Source organism: Falco cherrug, chromosome 1 (genome assembly GCF_023634085.1).
Source record: "Falco cherrug isolate bFalChe1 chromosome 1, bFalChe1.pri, whole genome shotgun sequence".
In the NCBI taxonomy this organism is placed as follows: Eukaryota; Metazoa; Chordata; class Aves; order Falconiformes; family Falconidae; genus Falco; species Falco cherrug.
In genome coordinates, this window is record NC_073697.1 from 38,166,196 (window position 1) to 38,190,164 (window position 23,969).

The 23,969-nt window shown below is 62.5% G+C and overlaps 2 protein-coding genes across 3 annotated transcripts in view; one reads left to right on the forward strand and one right to left on the reverse strand.

The window, feature by feature from the left end:
- The window catches only part of LOC102050732 (dedicator of cytokinesis protein 2-like), a 78,733-nt gene that overhangs the window by 13,245 nt on the left and 41,519 nt on the right, over window positions 1–23,969 (reverse strand).
- Window positions 613–23,092, forward strand: LOC114014842 (nascent polypeptide-associated complex subunit alpha, muscle-specific form-like). 2 transcript variants are annotated; one of them, XM_055699676.1, is made up of 4 exons: window positions 613–2,419; window positions 12,721–14,622; window positions 19,133–19,207; window positions 22,670–23,092. In XM_055699676.1, the coding sequence occupies exons 2-4, from the start codon at window positions 13,094–13,096 to the stop codon at window positions 22,866–22,868; spliced, it is 1,803 nt and encodes a 600-aa protein (XP_055555651.1). In that variant the 5' UTR covers window positions 613–2,419; window positions 12,721–13,093; the 3' UTR covers window positions 22,869–23,092. The 2 variants fall into 2 exon arrangements, with proteins under 2 accessions (XP_055555651.1, XP_027655720.2); XM_027799919.2 differs by lacking the exon at window positions 613–2,419 and having other exon boundaries at window positions 3,686–14,622.

Consider the following 23,969-nt stretch of genomic DNA (forward strand, 5'->3'; position numbering starts at 1 on the left):
TACTGTAAAGCATTGCTTCCTCAAAGGATGGCTGCTGCTGGATAGAAGGTACAGTCTTGGGGGGGGGGGGGGGGGGCAGTTTTCAAGGAGACACCACCACAGCTAGCTCACAGCTGGGTGTGTGCAAAGCAGCTCTAAGCCCTCACGTGATGTTTTAGGAGTCTGTATCCCAGGAGTCACCCCACACTGAAAGTCACCCAGGGATGCAGCACCATGGTCCAGCCCGCAGCACAGCAGCACAGTCAAGTGTGTGGAAAAGCTGACCGCTCTCAGCAGCAGCCACCATCACAAGGGTGCTGTCACCCTGCACACAACCACCAGAACCTGCTGGGGAACATACAAACCAAACCAACCACCTTCAGAAGCGCCATGGTGTGCTGGGGATGGGCAGAGCCCGGGGTTGGTCAGGTCACTCTAGCGTGGTGGGAAGCCTGGTACTGCCAGGGCGGGGTGTGTGGGTGTGTGTGTGAACACTCGGCCATGAAAGCACCCGACGCTTCCTATTATTAAAGACCCATTTTTAGCAGTGCCCAGCGCTGAGCACCACTACCCACCCTAGTGTGCACAGGAAAAACCCTCGTGGCACTGCACAAAGTCACAGGGTTACACAAAGTCACAGGGTTACACAGGCCCCTTCCAGCCCTGGCGGGTCAGCTGCTGCCAGACCTTCCTCCTGGCTCATTCCACCAGCTCCAGTGTTCTCCACAGCAGGGACAGAGCCCCGCCACAGCCCCAGGCCAGCCCTTGCCATCTGCACAGAGCGGCCAGCAGCATTTCAAAGGCCAAGGGGGACAACCCAGGGCCACTTGCCTGTTACCAGTGACAAGAGGGGCCAGGTTTGCCCTGTTGGCCCCTGGGCAGCCCCAGCAGCGGGGCCAGGGGAACTCCTCAGGCAGGACTGTGGCACATGGCAGGGGATTACTGCAGGGACAGGCCCCAGGGTGCAGGCAGGCTTGCAGGGAATTATCTTGTGAGAAGCAAAGGAATCAAACCCCAACAGATCCCAGTCCTTTTAACATCAAAGTGAAGCCACAGTTCCTTGGCTTCCCTGCTGAATGCTGGCAGGCAGCAGGACCAGCAGCACCTGCACACAGGGAGGCTGCAGAAGCACGCTGCAGAGATCCTTTGGGGACACCGGGTCGCTGGCTGTCAGCGGCTGCCTGCATGGGTCCTGGCAGGTACAGCTCGCCCACAAAGCTGGAGGCAAATCCCTCCTCACCACGCAGCAGGGCCTGCTCCCAGAACATGGCTCAGGAGCAGGGGATGCCCTGCCCACAAGGGAGCAAGCGCTAAGTGCTGGCAAGGTAGGGAAAATGCCACAAACCCACTCACATTCCCTCAGCGTCCACGTGCAGGATGCCATGGAGCCCTGGTCTTGGGAAAGACCCCACAGCCGGAGCCAGGGTCACCTTCCCCACCGGCAGAGCCCGGCTGCGCAGCTTCGCTGGGGCGGCGCAGCCTGAGCCTTCGCCGTGGTCCTGGGGGGGCACTTCTCACGTGCCGGCCAGGGGTGCACATCGCCCACCGCCAGAGAGAGAAGTGCTGCGTGACCAGCACAGCTCCGCGGGAAGCTCGAGGCAACGCAGGAAGGCGACGGGAGGAAACTTCTGCAGCCAGCCAGTCAGTTCTGGGGATCTGATGAGATTAGTTCAGTCATCTGGAAACAGCTGTTCTGGTGGCTGCTGGAATTAGATTCAGTGAACTCTCTGCACCTCCTGCTACACTTTCTTCAAGGGGACCGGTATTTACATTTAAATTACCTCACTGGGAGCCACACAGCCAGGCACCACCACACGAAGGGGCGTAGTCTGTCCTGTGGACAGCATGTGCATGGGGAACGGGTCTGGGGGTGGCCCCCAAACCCGCTGGGGTGGTCACGGACCGGAGCGGTTGCAGTCAGCCCCCGGCAAGCCGCAGCCCTGCCGCCCAGCACCTCTAAGAGCCGCCGCACCAGCCGCTGCAGCCTCGGCACGGCCGGGACACGGAGCGCATGGCCGCGCCGCGGGCAGCACAGGCGGCGACCTGGACGGGAGGGTCCGACGGGGAGTCCCGGGCACCGACCGGCTGCGGCGTCTGCACACTCCCGGGGCAGGCGCTGCCCGGAACCCCGGCAGTCCCGGCCCGGGTCCGCGTCGCCGCCTCCGCCTGCCCGGCCCCACGGGGCCGGCATACGCAGCCATCGCAGCGCCCGGGCGGGACCCGGCCGAGAGGCTGCGGCTGCCGGTGCTCCTTCCCCGCCGCAGGGCTCCACCCGGGTACCCCAGACTCCGCGTCCCGCCGCCAGCTCCCGCCCGCCGCTCCGCCCCAGGCTCCGCCCCCGCCGGCTCCGCCCCGGTACCGGCGAGCCCGCGCGGCTCCGCCCCGCCCCGCCGTGCCCCGCGCCCACCGCTGCCCGAGCCGCGCCGCCGCCGAGCACCAGGTACGGGGCGGGCTGGGGAGCGGGGCCTCGGCCGGCGGAGCCAGGCGGGGCGGCGGCCGGGCCGGGCGCTGCGGGCATCGGCCCTGCGGCGGCCGCTGGCTGCGCCGGGAGCGCCGCGGTGGCGGCACCGGGGCCGGCACCGGGACCGGCACCGGGATCCCGTGCGGCGCGGGCACCCGGGGCGGCGCGGCAGCCCCGCGGCAGGGGGTGCCGGGGCGGTGGGGACCTGCGACCGGGGGCGCCGCGGCGAGGGCCGGGAGCGGCGAAGCGGGGCGGGGAGCCCCGAAACTGGGACTCCCCGGCGGCGTCGGGGCGGTCTGGGCACCCGCAGCCGGGAGCCGGGCGCGGCGGCCCGCGGGATGCGCCGAGGCCGGGGCAAGGAGCACGGGCTGGGCGGGTGGGGGGAGCACGGGCTGGGCGGGTGGGGTTCCCCGGTGCCCCTTCCTCCCCGCCGCCGGTGCGCGGAGCCCGGCCTCAGCGGCCCCGTGCTGCCGGGGGTCGCAGCGCTCCCCGGGTCCTCCCGCCGCCGAGCAGGTGCTGCCCGGGGCAGCGCGGGAGGCAGGGGCCGGTGGCACCCCGCGCCGAGCCCCCTACACTGGGCAGCTCGCGGCGAGGTGGCCGGTGGCACCCGGCACCGAGTGAGCCGCTGGCTGTCGCGGCAGGGGTCTCGGGGGGACACAGCCGTGCGGCCGAGGGAGATGAATCCGTGTTGAGAGCTGCTGTGTTAGAGGGGGTCGAAGACCCCCAGGGTCGGGCCCCGGTGCGGCAGCCCCACTGCGTGCCGCCTGCCCTGCGGCCCCGGCAGTTCGGAGCGGGGGGTGCGGGCAGGGAGCCGGGCTGCGGGGGCCGCTGGCCTCGCTCAGCCGGGCTGCCTGGCACCCGCCTCCCCCTCGTCGGGAGCCGCGTCCGTCAGCCGGGGCTGTGCCTGGCTGACACACGCACACGCACGATCCCAGGGATGTCACTTTCTGTACCGCACGCCACGCTGACACCGGCCGAGGGTACGGCTGCTCGGGCTGGAGGGATGCAGGCACGCTGCTCCGGCAGCTCCCAGCGCGGTGCTCCCTGTTCGAGGCCTTTGTGTCTGCCGGCGGGGCTCCGGCCGCTGCTGAGGCAGGAGCGGAGCTGGGTGCAGCTGTGGTTGCTCCCCGTGAAACAGGCAGGCGCAGCTTGCAGGGCTGCTCTGGTCTCTCCGCTCCCCATGGGAGCACGCACAAAACCCAGTTTGAGCCATGGCTCCTTGCAGCGGTGCGAGAGGAGCCTGGGGAAGGGTCTCCGTGGAGCCGTTTCTCTGCTTGGAGCATGAGGCGGACACGTGTGAGTAACCGCCGGGACCCGGCTTTGCCCACCGGTGCCCGCACGGGGCTGGCGGCTGCCTGCGGGCTGGCTGCACGCTCGGAGGCATGGAGTGCTTCTTGCCCACTTGCAGCTCCCGGTGGTCCCCGCAGCTCCTGGGGGCATGGAGCAGGCCCCTTGGCGCGGCCGCGGCGGCAGGGGATGCTGAGGGCTGCCGGCAGTGCCCCGTCCCCTCCGGTGCTGCCCGAGGAGAGAGGCTGGGGAGCCGCCGGGAAGTGGCTCCTGGGAAGAGCTTGGCTGAGGCTGGCACCCACCATTCCTTCCCTGCGTTTCCCCTCTGCGGGAAGTGTTCGGTCCTTCCAGTGCACTCGGAGGAGCAGAGCAGATTTAAACGCAGAAGCTCCTTTAGAATGAGGTTATCTTCTTTATGAATTATAATTATTATAATTATTTAATAGTATGGTAGCATCCAGAGGCCACAAATAATTATTGGGTCTATTCCCATCTGTAGTAACAATACTACTTCAGTCCTAACTGGTGCTTTTGGACAGGGTCTGCCTTGCATGTTTACGGAGATGGTCTGTATCATCCTGGCTGTTTGGTGGGTGGGGAAACCGAGGCACACAGCAAAGAAAGACACTTGCTAATTCCTAAATTCCCCCGGTAGCTGGCATTGTCTAAAGCGCATAAAGATAAAGGGTGTGTGTGTGTGACTGCTAGATGGCATTGGAAATCCACTTAAAGGCACGAATTTGTATTCTGAAAGGACATTCTCCCGATCTGTGCTGGGAGGCTGCAGCTGCAGAGGCCTCCCACGCTGGCTGCCAGCACCAGGCCCATGAGTGCCGGCAGGACAGGACGGGGGGCTGCCCGACGGGGGGCTGCCCTGCGGGGGGCAGGCGAGGCTGCCGGGGAGTGCTGCCTGCACCCGGGGCCAAGCCCCTGGGACTCTGGACTGGCGCTTGCAGGGTCAGCCGGGGCGGTGCGGTCGCCTCTGAACTGCTGGGCAGCAAAGACTTTCCAGCTTTTTCCAGAAATGTGCTTTGTGGACAGCTTGTGGCTTTCTAATAAGATTTCTGGCATGCGAAGGAGCACGTGGAGTCCCTGTCTGCTGGGGCCTCCCAGCCCGGCCAGCTGCTCCGCTCACTGGGGCGGTGTGGCCCCAGCTGGGTGCCTGGGCACCGTTCTCTGCGAGGTGAGACGTTCCTCCCCAGGGAGAGCGTGGAGCTGCTGGAGGCCTCGTGATGAGCTGTGTCTCCCGTGGCCAAAATTCTTTGGGCCATGTCCTACTTCCCTTGTCCTGTGATCACTGCAGGAGCAGCCCGTGTTGGAGGTGCTGGCAGAGCCCGTGTACTCCAGTGCTGGGCACCAGCCGAGCTCTCCCTCTCTTTGTGCTCCATCTCCACATGAAACATTTTCCCACATCTGTGTAGTCGCGCAAGGCATCTCCGGGACTCAGAGGAACATGGTGTTGCCCACACCACGTTCACCGGGAAGGAAGCCACTGAGCAGGGTGGTTTTGTCCTGCTGCGGTAGGCTCCTCTGTGTCCCCTAGGGAAGGTGCTGAACCACAGTGCCCAGCTGCAGACTGCGAGGGATGCTTGCCTGCTCTTCCACAGAGGCAGCTGAGGGAAGCCTTGGGATGTGAAACAAACTCCTCCTGACTTCATACTGCTCCGTATGGGCTGTCTGCCACAGTCTGCCCATGTTCCCCTGGGTAGGTCACCCTACCTCTCCATGTCTCATTTAAAATGGTGATATCAGTGCTCCTCTGCTTGGCAAAGAGAGTTGGGAAAGCAAGCGGGTAGCAGTGAGAACAGAGTCATTACTGTCATGACAGCTGTATTAGCATCCATGGGAGACAGAGGAATAATTTGGCTTCTACAGGCTTCTGAAAGCTTTGTGCAAAGGCTTTGTACTTCGCTGTGTCTCTTGGCCATGTAAAGTCTCCATCTGACAGCACCAGCATCTGCAGTTGAAAGAGCGATGCAAGCAAAAGTCAGTGACCTCTGTGCACTGAGAGGAGGATGATGTTGCTTCTTCCCTAATTGATGGGATCCCTTCCACAGGGCATTAGCCATGGTGCGTGTGTTGAGGGCGGCCGGGAGCCTCAGGCAACCCTGCGAGGTGCCCGCAGGGTGCTCGGGGATGCTGGCACTGCAGGGAGGTGGGTGGCCGGGGCTCCTTGCTCCGGCCAGGCGAAGAGAGCCTTCTCCTGGGCCCTGTGGCTGGGAGAGTGACTAATTCTCCTGCAGAGCACTTCAGCCAGTGACCTAAATAGAGATGCGTGCAGATCCCTTGGCTCTTGCGAGCTGCCGCTTGCATCAGGCCCTGGCTGACACAGGGGAGGACCTGTGTGTCGGTGATGCTGCTTGGAGGCCTCAGGCGATGCTCGCTGGGGTGCTGCAGAGCACGAGGCACCCAGGGCATTGCCCCAGCTGCAGGGGACTGTGCCTGCTGCCCTCAGCCAGACCATCCCAGGTGTTTCTGGTGGAGTCCCAGTGGTGTTTGAGCAGAGCCTAAGACCTTGCCTTGAACGCTTCCAGAAGGGAGGCTGTGAGGATCACTGGAGACATGGGGAGCTGGCCTTGGGGGGCACCGGCAGAGCTGGACCTGCTGAGCGCTGTGAAGTGTGGCTGGAGAAGGGATGTGTTTCTTTGCAGGGAACACAAAAGGGCTGAATGCTGAGGAGGGAGCAGAGCTGTTCAAGAGGAAGCAGTATATTGGCACAAGCACAGTCAGATATAAACTGGCCTTGATTAAGCGCCTGCAGGAAGTTAGAAGGTCTGTGAGCCTTGGAGCAGCCGGGCTCTGGAAAAGCCTCCAAGAGAACCATGAGGGTAGGGCATGAGCTGGCTTCGTGGTGGAGCTTCCGCAGCGAGGAACCGGATTTTGGGTTTGCTAGCTGCCGGAGGAGATGCTCTTAGTTCTCCATCCTCAAGTCCCACAGATGCTCCAATCTGAGCACAAACGCATCAAATCCTCTTGGAGCCAAGGCAGGATTAAGCTCTGCTGCTGAGTGATGTGTTGCAAACCTGGCTCCTGCCCGGTTCTCCACTGAGACCAAATGCCTCATCCTCCAGTTCTGCCCCTCTCCGTTGCCAGTGGCACCTCTCTCCAGAGATCAGGAAAAGCAAAGGTTTTGTCCCAAGAGAAGCCATTGTACCCAGTGAGGGAGCTGGGTAATTAGCTCTTCTTTTCTGCAGTTCCAGGAGAATATGACTTCCTCTCTCATAAATCTAATCTCCTGGCTTCCTGCGTCTTGAGGAGAAGATTTATGTGTCTGCTCTGGTTTTCCCTCTGCCACAGACGCTACCAGGACGACGAGGTGGAGGATGGGTGGAGAAAGGGACAAAGCTGTCCCGGGGACAAGCAGTGTTGTTCACGGGTGTGGGGAGCAGCTGGACCCTCCGTCGGTGCCTGCAGTCCCACTGTTTGATGGCTGTAGCTGGGGTCTGCCCAGCAGCCTCATCAGTCCCAGGCTGGTCTGTTCCACAAGACACCGATGTCCATTGAGTCAGGAGGAAGAGCTGAGCTGGGCCTTGCTTCCCAGGGGAGGAGGAGGAGGTGGGCATGCAGCTGGAGGCTTTCCCTCTGCTCCGCAGTATTTTTGGTGGATGCAGGTAACTTTCCAGACAGGACAGCATGAAGCAGGGCTCTGTTCCTCTAACGTCAACCCTGCAGCCCATGTGAGATAAGTCTCAAGATAAAAATTCAGAAGATTTAGTGCCTCCCTCTCACAAAATTCACCATCCATCAGTACTGGTCAAAGAAGAGCGGCCCAGTCAGGGGGGCATTGGCTCTCCAAGGGGAGACTCACAAGCCCTTTACAGGCTGCAGGTAGGAGCTGGCAGTGCATCGGCAAAATGCGGGCTGGCAATGCAGGATCAGTTTGGATCCCACCATGCAAAGTGGCATGGCAGATTCATGGATCTGAAGGGCACTGAGCTGGGGATTGCAGCCAGGCTGATGCGTGATCCAGAGTTCCAGCATTGTTCACAAATCCCCATCATTCTGAAGAATATTTGCTGTTTGCAGGGAGTGAGGACAGTCTGAGGACTGGGTGAGTTGGCACCTGAAGTTCAGTGGTATCTGTGGCCAGGTCACACGGGAAGTGCTTCCTGATGCTTCCTTGGCTTTTGGGCTCACTCAGTGGAGGAGACGTCATTCCCAGCTGCACTGAGCATCCAGCTGAACCGGAGAGACCACCACTGAGATACTCATGTCATCTTTTGCATTACAGTGGCGGAGTCTGGTTTTATCAATACATCATCTGATGCGACCTGCTATCTCACCTTGTTCATGCACTCATAATTCCCATATGAACTAGAGGAGAAAAACACTCAGACCTTAAAAAATTGCCAGACGGGGGATCCTGCAAATCCTTTCCAAGTTGTTCTACTGCCGGCTGGCCTGACTTTCTTAAAAAGTCACTCCTCTGACTGCCCTGATCCCCGCTTTTCAGCCGCCGTTTTGCTGCTAGGCTGGAGAGGAGCCTGGGGCTGCCGCAGCAGAGACCCATCCTGCACAGCGTCTGCTCCGCGCTCCTCGCATGGCTCTATATTTGTCTTCTTCCTTCCTTGCCCTTCTCTCAGTCTTGGTATACTCCGCACATTTTCTCAGTGCTGACTTTTTCCTTTGAGGTCAGTGAGAGCCAGTGCCCACGCGGGGCCCAGCTGCCCCTCCATAGGACCTGGGCAGAAGCACGGCTAATTGGCGATGATTGCTGGATGATTATGTCTTGAGACGTGCTGGTTAGCCAGTTTTTAATCCATTTAATGTGTGCCACATTGCTTTCGTATTATTCTGCTTTCTTCGTCAAAATGTCAAACGCCTCACAGAAATCCGAGTCCGTTCTGTCGAGGCTTTTACTTCCATTGACCAAACTTGGAACCTTATCAAAACAGAAAATTGGTCTGATAAGCCGTGTTCTCCGTGGCCCTGCGCTGACTGGCATGGCTGGTACATGCTGCCCTCCTTCAGCTGTTGCTAGTCAAGCTCCAAGCCCATTCTCACACCGCTGCCCCCCATCAGCCTCGGGCTCTCCCGAGGCTGCTCTCCACTGACATGCCCCAGCAAGGACCCCGGTGTCAGCTGTCCTGCAGGCGCAGAGCCAAGAGGAGCACGCAAGAGCAGGGCACCAGGGCTCAGTCTCTTGCCCCCTGCTAGCAGGGGTCTCCTGAGAGCCACCTGCACCAGGCACCTGAGGACAAGCATCAGCCATGGCATGGCAACTAGGACAGGTCTCCTTCCGCCATGCCCTCCCCTGCTGGCCTCTGTCCACAACCCCACTTGTCCCCTGGGAGAGAGGAGCTGCTGCAGCCCTGGGCTCCCGGCAGACCAGACCCTGGAAGGGGCTGCTTGGGGTTCGGGACCTCGGACGGGCTCCGGCTTCACTGCACCTTGTCTCTCAGCGCTGCCTTCCCACCAGTCCTCTGCACCGCAGAACTGACCAGACCCCTGGGTACCTTGTCCTGGGGCAGGGTGGTGTCAGCGGGAGACATCCCTGCTCCTGCTCCTCCAGCCTGGCCAGCCCAGCTCCCTATACTGGGGTGCTCACGGGTGAGCTGGTGGGGCACAGGAAGGTGCGTGGGGAGCGTGGCTGCATGCTGGACACACAGTGCATTGGCTGGGGCAGGCAAACACGTGGGGGGCGTGGGTGAGCCTGTGGCCCCAGGAGTGGGGCCGTTTCCCTGTAAATATGCTTATGGATAGCAGCTCCAAAGTGCTGGTGTGGCTGGGGGTGTGTGCTTCCTGCATGGCTCCTTGCCGGTGGCCCTTTCTGTGCATCCAGAATGTCCCTGGAGCTGCGTTTCCAGATAGATCTACTGGCAGAGCAGTTTTCTTGGATTCTGCTACAGTACAGGGGAGCCCATCAGATACTGCAGCCGCTGGGTTGCACAGTCCTGATTCCATCCTACAGCAGGACTCTTTATCAGCACTTGAAGATGCCAGCATGCTGCAAACAGTGCCTGAATGTGGCACTAAATCTAACTGTACCATAAAGCTATACACAGCGAGACGAGTGGGAGGGTCCGAGCTTTTGGTGTTTGACATCCTCAGAGCTGTTCCCAAATGGAGTTAGCACGTGTATAATTTATAGAGTTTTTCTTTGTCCTTGTGGCTTGTATCTGATCCCTCCAGCAGTTCGGGAGGCAGAGGGTGCTTTGGTGGAGGCCCTGCTGACTGACAGCATCACGTTTGCTGCGTAGGCAGTGGAACGGCCTTGTCTCGCTCTGCCGTCAGCTGTGGCTCAGTGAGGTCCCTGCTGCAGGCTCGCAGGGGCTGCATCTGCGCTGGGACCATGCCGGCAGCACTCCTGCCCCGTGCCTGGCTGTGGGAGCAGTTCCTGGCACCCTCTGCCCCATGCCCGTTGGCACTTCTGTTAAGGAAGCCTCCGGAGTGGGCTGGCCACACATGGGCTGACCTGCCGGAGTGCTCAGCCCAGCTGTGCTGGTCCCAAGCGGCGCTCAGGCCAGACCAGCGCAGAGGTGTGCCAGCCAGCCCCGCTCTGCCACTCGGCGTGTGGCCCTCCTGGCATGGACGTGGCTGGGGATGCTGAAGTGGGACGCCGGCGCAGGGCACGCAGGCTGGGTGCCAGCCGTTGTGGCAACGCAAGTTGGGGTGTGTGTGTGGCCCCATGGCTGCGGCAGGGCCTCGAGGGGGGGTCCCCACAGCCCCTCACTGCCTCGGCAGGCTCTGCCTGGTGCAGCTGGGTGCCAGCACTGCCCTTTCCCCCAGCCAGGCACCCACTGGCAGGCGCAAACACGGGGCTGCTGCTCCCGGGCTGGCACGCAGGCTGCGGCGAGCGCAGGGTGAGGGGGCAGGTGGCGCTGGCTCTGTCCCTGAGCCGGCTCTCTCCTCTGCCTGTTGCTGCCCATACTAACGAGGTGCCCCATCCCTCTGCTGTGTCTCCATCGCGTCCTGCCTCACAAACATCTCCCGGTGTCTGGGCACAGCTCCAAGCTCGGGAAGGAAAGTGCTGGGTGGCTGGGCGGCGCGTGGAGCAGCATCCCGACTAATGCTGTGCGGGGGCTGCAGAGGCACAGGGGCATGCAGTGCTGGGCAGGGGGCTGTGTCAGCCCCCTGCTCCACTGGGTCGGCAGCTTGCTGCTGGCCTGGGGAGGCACTGGGTGCCAGCACGCTCAGCACTCGGGAAGTTTGCTTGTTACCAGCACAGGGTGACTCCAGGCCACCATGCTGAGTCAGCTGCTTCATTACAGCAGGAACCAGGCAAGATGGTGAGGGGAGCCAGGGGGGCTGGCTGGTGCCATGTGTCCATCTGCAGTGAGGGCGGGAGGGCTGCAGAGCGAGCAAGGCTCCCATCTCCCTGCGCTGAGGGAGGTGCAGGGGCACTGGGGGAGCAGTGGGCTGTGGTCCGAGGCAGGGGCCACAGTGCTGCGGGATGCACGACACGGCATGGTGCGAAGGGGCGAGTCCATGCCACAGGGAAGCCCCCGTTGCTCTGCTCTTTGCCCATGCCACAGCTACCTCCGGACGTTCCAGACCTCAAGTGCTGGGGGGCTGAAATGCCAAGCACAGCAGTGCCGCTGCCCACCAGGGCTGGTGTCTCCAGCTCTCTCACTCTCCCTCCCTATCCCTGGCACTGCTTCCCAAATTAAGCCGTTGGCCTCCTCTGCACCTGGGGGCACCTTGGGCAGGGCTCCTGGTGTGTGCCCTGTGCTCCACCGGGTCACCTGCCCAGGCAGTGTCATGGGCCAGGGCAGCAGCTGGTCACCAGGGTGGGCAGAGGCAGGGCAAAGCAGGCATGGCGGCTTTCTGCTGGCGGGGGTTACGGCCAGGACAGGGCTGCGAAGGAGGGATTGCCCTGCCTGCGTGAGGAGAGGGAGCCCTGCACAGCTGCGTGGTAAGGATGGCAGGGGCAGGGACATGGACATGGCCCCGGGGGTGTGATTACCCCTGTGCAGGAGACCTTGCTCAGGGGCAGGACAGCCCCCTTGCTGCCTGGGAAGTGCTGTTGGTGACAGGGACGCATCCCCAGGCAGGAGCGGGGACCTTGGTCCTGCAGCCAGGCCCTGGCGGTGGCCCTGCGAGCAGGAGCTGTGCAGCGTGTTTGCAGGTGAGGCAGAGCAGGCGAGAGCTGCGGGCAGGCGGGCTGCCTGGGGCCACATGACGGCGGAAGGTACAATGCCCCGGGAAGACCTTGCTCTCCAGAGGCGGGCATCCCTGAGCCACAGCCCCACGGCAGAGCCTGGGGTGAGAGCTGGAGAGACACCAGCAACTGCCCTTCCCCACAGCGAGGTGCAGGGAGCAACCCCCCGGTCTCACCAAAGCTGCAGTCTCAGCCGTGATGCCTGTTCTCCCTCCTGGCTGGTTCTCACACACCCGAAGTGGCTCAGTGTTCCCAAGCCACGTTTGTCCCACTGCCCACAGAGCTGTCCCCCGTGCCCGCAGCCCAGCCAGCCCTGCTACACCTCCGGTGGGTGCCGTGGGCAGGATGGGGCCCTCTGCCCAGTCCAGCCGTGCCCCACGCAGGACGGGTTCCATGCCCGCTCCAACCATGCCCCACACAGGGACCCCATGGAGGCTGGGTGCCCCACACCTTGTCCAGCCCCATGCAGAGCTGGTGCCCCGTGTCCAGCAGGTACCCCGTGTCCATCCATCCCGCGCAGGAGCCCCCCGTGCCCATGCACAGCAGCCCCCGTGCCTGCCCTCCCGCTGCCAGCACCCTGCAAACATGAGGCACCAGCCCCAGCGTGGCAGAGCTATTTTTAACAGCTGCTTCTGCTTGATTTGAGCTGTGAACTTGTAACGTGTTTATGCTAAAGGGGTTTCTTTTTTCCTTCTCTCTTTGTGCTGAAGAGGCAGCTCTGGAGATCAAAGCTTGTCTCTTCGTGTTTTGTGATGGTGGGGCTGGGGGGAGCGCCCAGAGGCAGTGAGGCCGGCCACGCCACGGGGCAGTGCAGCGTGTGGTGGGGCTCTCCTGGCCTCGGGGGGCCATGGTGGCGGGGCCAGAGCTGACGCACCTCTCTGTGTCCCCGCAGGTCCGGAAGCCCAGGAACCATGGGCAGGGACAGCCGGCTCCTGGTGCGCCAGGCAGCCCGCCACAGGCAGCACTGAGCTGGGGCAGCCGTGGGACCATGGGATGCTGGCGCTGGCGAGGGGGCACGGCAGTGGGCAGGGCTGTCAGGGCAGCGTGCCAGGGGCTGTAGGGTGGGTGGCAGGCAGCATGCCCGGCAGCCCCTCACCTCCCTCCGGCACAGCATCCCCTCTCCGCAGCGGCGCGGGATGAGGCTGCCCGCTGCCCTGGGCAGCTCTGGGGACGGGTGCAGCCCAGGGCTCCGGCCACCAGCACTCGGCCCCCCGCCGCCCACCGCAGTGCCCGGCCACAGGGCAGCAGCACTGGGGCACTGAGCCATGGTCAGCCGGGAGCCCCTTCCCGGCAGAGCCCCCGCCAGCGAGGGCAGCCAGGAGAAAGCCATGACGGTGCGCTCAGTGCTGCTCAACCGCGACTCGCCCGACATCGAGAGCCGCCTCAAGCGCCGACGCAACCGCACGCAGCAGGTCCGCTTCAAGGACCTGGTGGAGGCCGGCATGGGGCGAGCGGCCAGCCCCCCGCCCAGGCCTGCTGCTGCCCCTGGCCCCAACACCCCACGTGCCTCGCCGCCACCCAGGGATGCCCCTGAGCTGGTGGCTCTCAGTGCCTCGCGGCAGAGCTGGCCCCAGGCCCAGCCGGGCTCGCTGACGCTGCCCATGCCCAGGAAGGCGTGCATGAGCACTGCCATCCAGACCTCCCCCAGCCTTCAGAAGCCCTTCCCTGCCTCCCAGCCCCGCAGCAAGAGCGTCTGCGACGTGGCCGGGGACACGGTGCTGCCCAGCACCACAGGGAACACCCGGTGCCCAGGGGAGGCCGTGCCCACCGTTGCCAGCTGGGCTGTGCCCCCACAGGTGTCCAGCAGCCTCCCCATGCATGATCGTGCCACGGCCCCTGCCCAGCACGCCATGGTGTGCCACGTGCCACCGCCCAGGGATCCCTGTCCCCCTTATCCGGACACGGCTGGGTGCCCTGCTGCCCACTGCACCCCCACAGCGCAGAGCTGTGCCCCCGAGGCCTGCCCACTTCCCCCTGCCTGTGCCCGGCTCCGTGGAAACCCCAGGGGCAGCCGTGGGGCTGCCCCACGCCCAGCCTCCATGCCCTGTGGTCAGCCCCAGCCACCCGCTGAGACGCAGGGGCTTGGCCGGAGCGACTCAGAGTGGAGCCTGCTCCGTGGGCGCCCGCTGCCCCAGCCCTCGCCACACCACCAGCAGACCATCCCCACCATGGACACCCACGGTCTCCGCCAGCCAGCTCAGGGCAACCCCCCGTGGGACCCAGCACCACCCCAGCACCAGCTCTGTGGCACGCCCTGGGGGGGGCCCTGCTGCACCTCGCCAGCCCCTGTTCCACCAGCGCTGGGCTGGCACAGCTCTGCCACCGCCGCACCGGAGAAGACACCAGCTGTGCTTGGCTGTCCGGACCCCCACGGCATCTACAGCCGGCTATATGCTGCTGAGCCTGGGCACGGCCAGGCAGGACCAGAGGGGCCCAGGGAGCCGCTGCCCCCCGCCCCACAGGGCACCGGGGCGGGGACGCAGCCGGTCGGGTGGGCACCGGAGGTCCCCCAGCATGAGCAGCCCTGCCTCACCGCCGAGCATTCGGAGACACTGCGCCACATCCAGGACCTTCTGCAGCTGGTGGTGGTGGCCAAGGGGCCAGCGGGACCACCAGCAGGGGACGAGGACACCCGGACATCTCAGGGAGAGGGCCCACGGGGTCCTGGGGAGCAGGGGGACCTGCAGTCCCAGCTACAGTCCCTGGAAGGGGTGCTGGAGACCAGCCAACAGACCATCCGGGTGCTGCTAGACGTCATCCAGGACCTGGAGAAGAAGGAGGCCCAGCGGGATGGGTGAGTAGGCGGGGATGCAGAGAGGGGCTGGGGGGGCCAGTGTCCCTGGTGGGGCTATGGATGGAGGCTTAGGGAGGGGGGCTGCCTCCTGGATGCATTTCACACTGAGAAACTCCTCGGAGCTGCCATCCACACGCATGTGGCACCGCATGCCGGTGCGATGTCTAGCCCATCCTGGCTTGTTCTGCATGTGACTGCAGCGCCCTCCCTGCACCCAGCGAAAGGGTGCAGGGGGGGGAAGGCCAGGGGGATGAGGGGAGCTGGGCCCCCTGCCCGGCTCTGGTACGGCTGATGTGCCCATTGGTCACTGGGAGCGGAGACCTGGAACGTCTCGTGGCAGATGTCCCGAGGCAGCCGCCATTCCCCAGGGACAGCCTCCCTATTTCTCATGCCCGCTTTCAGCCCCGTCCTTGGAGTTACCTAAGGCACAAATTTGGTGGCTGGTGCCCCAGTGACTGGCATGTCTGCGCTTGAGGGGGGTGCCCATGCATCCCCATCTTGCCCTGGCCTGCCCAGGACCTGCTCTGTGGGTGGGCAGGACATCCCCTGGGCCAGTTTTCCTTGGCCTCCCAGGTAGATCTGCTAATGGAACAAGGCGTTTGAGGTTAGCCTGTGATGGCCCAGAGCTGAGACCCTCCAAACTCACCTCACACAAGGGCCACCAAACTCCCAGGAGATGCAAGGAGCTGCTCACCCCATGGTCCTGGCACCCTCCTGTAAAACCCTCTGAGGCTTATTCCCTACACCCTGAGCCAGCCAGCTCCCACCAGGGCAGTGCAACGATCTGTTCATTAAATTAAATTAAGCCCATGTTGGCTGTAACTGAAGTGCCAGCAAAGCTGCCCTTGTGCCACCTCGTGGAGCAGAGCTGGTGGTAAGGGACTGCCAGAGGTCTCTGGTCCAAAGCCCACTGAAGGTGGGTGCCGCCGGGACAGGCTGCTCAGACCCCTGTCCAGCTGAGGTTTACTATCTAAGGGGATGGAGATCCCCCATCTCTCGGGCCCCTGTCCTAATGTTTGACCATGTCTTCAGGGTGAGAACGTGCTCCCAGTCTCTAGTGCTCGTGCAGCTTGTCCCTTGTGGGGAGAAAAGCAGTGAAGAGAAATGCGTAGAGCCTCTGCGGTACCAAGTGCTGGCTGTGGCTCAGGGTATTCCCATTAAGGTCCTGCTGCAATTCCCCTGGGTCAGGCAGCAACCTCGCCTGGGTGCCTGCACTGGGAGCACTGGTGCAGGGCCGGAGGGACAGCCTGCATGGCTCAGCTTGGCCCGTCCTGTCCTCAGCGACCCATCTGTCTGCGAGGTGGCCCTGGGGCGCTGGGGACCTTGGTGGTGTGGAGCATCCCCTGTGCTGCTTCTGGGTGGCATTTTGGGTACAGCCCTGCTGTGCTTCAGCCACATGGGGACAGCATGGGATACTGGGCTCCTCAGTTTGGCAGCTTGTTAGTTTCGCCTCGCAGGTGGAGAGGGGTCTGACATGCCGGGGACACCAAGCTTAGCGCATGCCACAGCAGTATTGGTATGTCTGATTTGGCATATGATGGCATGCAGGAAGGGATCTGGACCTGCCAGATGGGCAGCTCTCCTGGTAGTCCTGACCCTGGTGCCTGCGCACGTATTTGTTTTATCTAAAACAAATGACTACTAAATACCTCCTTCCAATTAGGGGTGATAAAGGTGGTGTGGATCCCACAGAGGCGATAGCAAAAGTGTGTCAGCCCACAGGGGCGTTTAGGTGGGGGGTGCAGCACCATGCTCCCTCCCTTGGCACAGGCTGTGTGGCCGTGGGCACAACCCGTGTGTGCCCGTCCCAGCCAGGAGCCACCGGCAGCCCCTGGGCAGCAGCTCCCACGGGCTCTTCCCTGTGCTCTGAGCACCCGCTCCCCCGGCCATGTGGGAGCTCGCTTTCATCCGTGCCCCGTGCCCTGGCCGCTTCTGCCCCCACACAGCACGGGCGACCTTGCCTGAGGGAAGGAAAGTGTGCTCCCGGGCTTGGCCCTGTTTGCTCCAGAAGAGCTGCAGCACCAGCAGCTCAACGCACCCTCGCTCCCAGGGAGCTCAGCACCCCCACCGTGCTCCTGTGCCCTCTTGGCTTTTCAGAGCAAGACCCTGAAAAAGTGCTTCTTATGGCTGAGCACAGCAGTGCTGCACCTGCCTCTGTGGCTGGGGACCTGGCAGCGGTGCCGGGGCCAGGGCTGGGGTTTGCTCCTCCCGCCATCGCTGCTGCTATTGCTGGGCATCGGCGTGCTGCCCTGGCACGGCCCTCTCGCGCCTTGCCTGTCAGGGTCGCACAAGGGTCTGCTTCCCTGCTGAGTGCCGCAGCCCTGCAGCCATGCAGTGGCCCTGCCGAGCCTCATCCCTACAGGGTACACCGAGGGCATGTGCAGAGCGGTGCCTGTTGAGAGGGCAGGTTTGCTTCTGCAGTCAGAACTGAGCTTGTCTGCTTGGGAAGCTGATTTAGCTTCACTGCAGGCAGCTTGATTAAGATCTCAGCTCCATATACTGTTGCAGTCAAATGAGCAAACAAGATGCCTGGAGGCATAAGGAATGGGATAGGAAATCACATATAAAATTATCCTCGTGTCTTTATGCTGAGGAACAGCATGGCCTCATTTGCCACGGGCCAGCGTCCTGCAGGCACATGGTGGCTCCAAGGTGCCTGCCGTGTGCCAGAGCAGGGCCACCAGCCCAGACACTGCTCGTGGTGTAACGGGTCCTCACTGGGTCCAGGCATCTGCTGCCAGCAGCATCCCACACCAAACACCTATCCCAAAATTAGCTCTCATCCTGCTACAGAGGTGCAGGCTTATACGTTAGATACCCTCACACACACACACTCACACACACACACATATACCATATATATATAAAAGGTATCATGTTCTAATTTATGTGCTAACAGTATAATCCCAATTGTAATACATAATTTGGCGCATTAAAAGACCTAGTTTCTGAAGGCTGAGAACAATCATGATCAAGGTCAAGTAACAGGAGGAAGATTTAAACAGGAAAATGTGACTACTATGTGGGACATGTGGGTGTTTTCTCAGCTGTCCTCCAAAAAGCTGCAGCCTGCCCGGCCAAAGAGGGGCAATGGACATGTGGAGATGGTGTCCGCAAGGGTGACAAAAAAGCATTTCACAGGGCCCTTTTTTTACAGCTCTGAGGGCAGCCAGAGTCGGGGCACCAGAGAGAACACCCACCAGTAGTGCTGGGGGTCTGGGGGTCTGCGGGCAGCTCCCTGGCACAGCCCCCAGCACCCTGGAGGCTCAGGAGGGCTGCAAAGCCAAAGGCACACCAGTTCAGAGAAGTTGCTGCTAAGCAAGGAGAGACATTGGTGGACCATTTTCCCAGGGAGGTGGTGGCCCTCCTGCCGGCAGCTGGAGCCAGGGCCAATGGTGGCACGACAGAGGCTGCCAAGCTCAGGGGAGCACCAGGCTGGCACTGTGGCCAGGCAGGAGATTCACTGCCGGTCCCTGGTGCCCCGTGGCTGCCTGGCCCCTGGGCTGCGGGGATGCTGCAGCCAGTAGAACCCCTGAGCTCACAGGGTGACAAGAGCTGAGATGTGCCACTGACAGACAGTGGGGATGCTGGGGACATGGAAAACTCGGTCTGCACGGTGAGGCCAGAGCACAGACCTGGTCCTGGGGAGCAGGCAGCTGGGGAACTGCGGGCGGGAGGGCGGCAGGGCAGGCAGGTGGTGTTTGCCCAGCGGGGCAGCATGCTGTGTGCTCTGTGAGCGTGCAGCTGGCCTGGGGCTGCATTGTGGCCGGTGTTTAGTGCCAGCAGCAGAAACATTCGAGGTGCAGATGCCTTCTGCAGAGATCAGGAATGAGCACAGCGTTGGGGCTGAGCTGAGCTTTGGCACTCATCAGCTTGAGTCCTGCGAGCCTTCCCTGGAGGAGGCTGCCTCTCTGGTACAGAAGCATCAAAAAGAGATAAATTCTGAGTTTGGCATAGGCTGGTGATGAGTCCAGAGCATCTTCCTCTACCCATCTGTCAGGGCACTGCTCTGTGCCACCAGTGCCCCCACACAAACCTCATGCTGCCCGTGGTACCATGTGTGGGGAGATGGATGGTGACCTAGGGTGGCTGTGGGCGAGAGGTACAGCTCTGGGAGGGAGGGATGAAAGGAGGCGGACACAGCATGAAGGATTCAGGGCCTCTGCTGTGCCTGTCTCTGGTCTGCGCCCATCTCAGGAATGTGCAGAGCTGAGAGGCACCGCACTTGGCCTGGCATTAAACTGCATCACACGGGAGGAGAGGAGCTGGGACCCAGGGGGGATGGGGCTGGATCTCAGGGAGGAGAGGAACTGGATCCAAGGCAGGATGGGACCTGGGATCCAGGGAGATGAGCTGTGTCCCAGGGAGGACAGGAGCTGGGTCGCAGGGTCCCAGCTCACGGCTGCTGGAGTATGAACTGCAGAGGCAGATGAGGGGTCTGGGCAGCTGGGGAGGTAGAGGCAGAGCGAGGGTGGCTCTGCTGGCTCACAGCACTTCTGCTCTGCCGCAGGCGACATTCTTACCGGACAGGGCAAGACATCGCCAACTGCGGGACCTGCCGGGACTGTGCCTGCATCATCTACAGGTAAGAGCCAGCTCTGGCACTCCGCGCCTTCCCAGCAGGGCCCCTGCTCTCCTCTGTCCCTCATCCTCCTGATCTGGCTACAAGGCAAAGCTGCAGGGGGGTCTGCAAGCGTTCGCCCCTGGGGTCCATGCCAGGGCAGGGAGGGGGCCTGCCCGCCCACACTCCATCTCCCATCCCTGCAGCAGGGTGGATGCTCAGGGCACCCCAAGCTGTGAGGGGCTGCATGGCCTCATCCTGTCCAGGTCAGAGTGTCCCCAGGGCACATGGCACGAAGACAGTCACAGCTTTTCCTCCCCTGTCCCTCCTAGTGTGGGAGCTCTCTAGCAGAAACCTCTGGCACCTTAGAGCAGACACAAACCTGGCTGTGCGGGGCCAGCTTGGCCCCTCTGTGCCAGCTCCTGTCTCTGGCAGAGGCCACTGCAGGAAGCTCAAGGGAAAAAGTGACAGGGCACGCGGGGAGCGGCTATCCCCGTGCCATGTGTGCTGTGCCATGTCCTTGCACCTTGTCCTGCTCACCCATTCCTGAGGGACCTGTCCCATCCGCAGCCCTACAGCAGCTGGGTACGTGGAGGCTGTTAGCCCTGCTGTCCCCACAGCCACCCCTGCTCCTGGGGCACCATGGACGGACAGCTCACGGGTGTCGGGGGGGGGGCACTATGGACGGACCACTCGCAGGTGCCAGGCGACTGACCTCGTGACAGCCACCAAAGCTGCCCAAGTCCACCTGAGCACAAAGGCATTCTGCTGCTGGTCATGCCTTGCAGGGGTGGCAGGGAGGAGAGAGCTAGCACCTCGCGGACTGCAGCACACCCTCCTCTGGCACCAGCCGGGGGGCATCTCCCCTGCTAGACCCCACTGGGCTCCAGGTGAAGGCCAGACAGAGCCGATTTGCCAAAGAGCAGCCATTGCCAAAGCCCCTGCGCTTGCCAGGAGGCTCCCATGGGACTGGAGAGAAGTCGGCAGTGCCTGTTGTGCCAAAAGATGGTTCGGTGCTAAATGCAGCCCCACCTCACAGCCCAGCACCCGAGGGGTGCAGAGGTGTGCTCATCAGCACCCAGAGCCATCTGGGCACAGGCTGCGGCTCTTCCCCCAGCATGCTGCCGGGGCTCCTGGCAGGGCTGTAGGCACCTTGCCATGCAGCAGCCAGCTCCTTCCATGTGTCGAAAGGCCAGAGCAGGGTCCTGGTGTTATTTGGCTGGAATCTGGTCCCTTTATCAGTGTGGAGAGCAGCCCTGCTCCCAGAAGGAGATGGGGCGATTTCATGAAGGATGGCTGACTGGTTGCAGCTGGAAGGAGAGTTGCTCTGGGGTTTTTTTTATATTCTGTAAAGGCAAGATATTGGGGAAATCCTCATTAGTGGCTGGTGGGTGGGCTTGCTCACCCACTTGCAGTCCAGGTTGCATCTCATCCCTGCGCCAGCTTTGCACAGATGCTGCAGACTGCCGGTCACGCAGGGGGTTCCCGCCCCTTGCCGGGGTCTGGGACTGTGGGGTCTTGGCTCTGCTTCCCTGGCATCAGCTTTGGGTCAGGGCACGGAAGCCCTTTCCTCCACTGCCCTCTCTCCTCACAACCCATTCAGTCTACAGGGAAAGGTGTTTCATCCTCCCAGTGCAGGCAGTGATGTGGCTGGGTCCTTCTACCTGTCAGCACTGTGGGAATCCAGGACTTTCAGTTTTGCCCAAGCCTTCTGCCCGTCCAGGCATCTGTGGGTGTCCGTTTGCCCTTCTGGCTGTGCATCTCGCTGTCTTCCTCTGTGCACGTTTGGTGGCTGGCCAGGCATGTTCTCATTTTGCTATTAATTAGGCTTTGCTAGTGCTTGGAAGTGCAGGATGCGGCACAAGTGCAGGACAGCACACACATGTGTGCACAGGGCAGTTTAGCTGCTGCCCTGCTGGGCTTTCGTGAGCACCTGTGCATGGGATGGGCACACTCCCCTGTGGGCACCTCTGGGCTGGGGGGGGCCTGGCTCCAGCCCCGCTGTGCACCAGCATCCTCATGCTCCCTGTGCCGGCCACCCCACATGCCCACACCACCGTGGGAGCAGTGCGTCTCTCACTTGTTCTCCACTTATTTACACCACAGACTCCCCTGCTGTAGCTCATGGGGGACTTCAGTGCTAATTGGGTCTGACGAGCCTGTCTCCACGTGGCATTGTGGTTGGGGAGAGATGTCACATCTTGGGGAGATGGCTCCCTATAATTGTCAGGCTCCTGCTGGGAACTCCCTCTGGGCTTCGCTGCCATCCGCGTGATGAGAAGAGGCTCCGGTGGGACCCAGGGTGGGGGGAATGGGTGCATCACCAAGTGCAGAGTGCACTGGGTGCCAGAGCAGCGCTCCTGGCACTGGCCCCCAGCAGTGGTCAGCAGCGAGGAACAGACCTGCCCACCTGTGTCCCATCCCAGGGACATGCACAAATGTGCCAGCTGTGCACCTCCATAGCAGTCCTGAGCCCTTCTGCTGCATCTGCACTGGGGAGTCAGGGTCCCTCCCCATGCTGCCGCCCTGTTATGGGACTCTCTGCCACAGCTTGCCCTTTTTGCTAGAAATAGCTGGGGATGACTGGTGTCCTTGCAGGGGACCTGACAGGAGGTGACAGCGTGCCAAGCAAGGGTTCAGGGGGAGCTCTCCGTGTGCGGGGCGGCTGTGCCACGTGCATAGTGCCAGGCACACACCACAGCACCTCACTGATCCGATGGGATGTGGCTGGTGTGAGGAGGTTGGAGTGCTTTCCATGTGAGGAAACATCGCAGCACGTGGCCGCTGGCAGCCAGCCTGCACGCTTGCGGGGTGCTGCAGGGACATCGGAGGGCTCTGGCACTTGCAGGAAACCTGAGGGCTGGGGGGGGGGGCACAGCCCCCCTCACCTACCCAGACCCAGGGCACCCCCATTCCTTGCAGCACCAGCGGTGTGACAGGCAGCAGCACAGCCCTTGCGCGCTTCTGCCACCTCCTGATGCTGCCACAAGCTGTTTGGGACTGATCCCGTACCCCCCTACCACAGCCTCTGGGGCCAAGGCCGGTTGGCAGGAGCTGTCTGAAGGTGCATGCCAACAGGACGCCCCCTTGCAGGGGTGCATGGTGACCCTGGAAAGTCTGCCCACTGGGAAATGCCAGGAGCCCTGGAGAAACCTGCCAGAAAAACACCCCAAGGGCCACTCCACACCGCAGGCCCCCAGCCAGCCACTGTTCCTGCACGAGGCCCCTGCCCTTCCCACGGGCTCAGACGTCCCCAACAGCCACTGAAGTCAGGCTGGTCCCCACCACAGTGCCTTCCTGTGCAGCAGCGGGGCTGAGCTCCCAGCGATATGCCATGGGGGTGTGGGGGGGGCTGAGCTCCCCAGGGGCTTGTTTAGGGGTGCCAGGGTGGAGGCGGGCACGGGGGCACAGAGCTGTGGCAGGCGGGGGGCCGCAGCGGGTGGTGGATGCCCTCTCACGCTGTCCCCCCGCCCCGCTTGCCCGCAGCGTGGAGCACGATTTCCGGCAGCAGGAGGGCCGCTTCCAGCAGGTGCTGAGCCATATCGAGGGTGACACGACACCGAGCTCCCCTGCCACGGCAGCGGGGACAGTCTTGCCACCCAGGCAAGAGCCGTCACCAGTGACGAAGCTGCCTGTGAAGCTGGACACAAAGAAATCCAGGCGCAAATGTTTCTGGTTCCTGTGAGCCAGCGGTGCCCGGTGAGCCAGGAGCGCAGAGGCACCGTCCCAGCACTGACCCCCTGCCCACATCTCCCTCTCCTCTCCCTCCCTCTGACGGTAGGGTTTGGGTAGCACCAGCTTTTATATTTTTAACTGTTCAGTTTAATGTATCAAAGCCCCTGTGTAAATAAGGCGAGGGGAACAACGGCTGTATTTAATGAGAATTCAATAAATTCTACGGAGACGCTATTTTTGTTACATCCTCTCCCACCTGTGCACTTCTGTTCTGGATGAGCATGTGGAGGGGGCCGGTGGCCGTTCCCCTACATGGGTGGTAGTGCTTGCCCAGCCCCAGGCATCCACCCCCCAGCGAGAGCACCCTGGGGCCCTCCTCTACCTCAGGTCTCCGCAAGGGCTGCCTGCAGCCCCAGTGCTCCCAGTCTGCCCTGGCTGGAGTCAGTGCCCATCCCTGCACCCCACAGCACGGACTGCTCACCTGTCCCCCCTGCTGCTGCCTGCAGGTTAACGGGGGCACTGAGGATCCCTCTGGTGCCCTTGGTCAGAGCCGGTGGAAAATGCTCTCTGTGGGACCCGGAGAGAGGAGACCTGTCCCTGAAACCTTCTGGGTGGGAGGTGGGGCTGGGTGGGGGTCCCAGGGGTCATGGCTCTTCTTCCAGCAAGCATCTCCAAGTGAGGTTGGGGGCCTGAGCCCCACACAGCCTGCCTGTACCCGGGGCTGCCACAGAATCGGGGACTGCGAGGGCTAGAAATTCCCTCTTCCCCTTCGCAGCCAGCTGGCAGGACCTCCCTGGCTGCAGGATGTGCTGGCTAATTACAAGGAGAGAGGAATTAGCAGCTCAAATATTCCAGCCTCTGCAAGGCTGCCCGCAAGAGAAGTTCAGCATCAATTTAATGAGGGTCCCAGATCAAAGCAGCCGGCGGCAACAGTGGGCGACGAGTGTACACCGAGTGCAGTGCAGTGAGCACTCCCCATGCTCCCGCCCAGCCCACCAGGACATGCTGTGCCCAGACCACCCTCCACGCCGTGGAGCCACAGGGCCAGCGCTCCCCAGAGGCCAAGGCCAGGTGACATTGCCTGCGTGTGGCACTGGGGCTCCCACCTCAG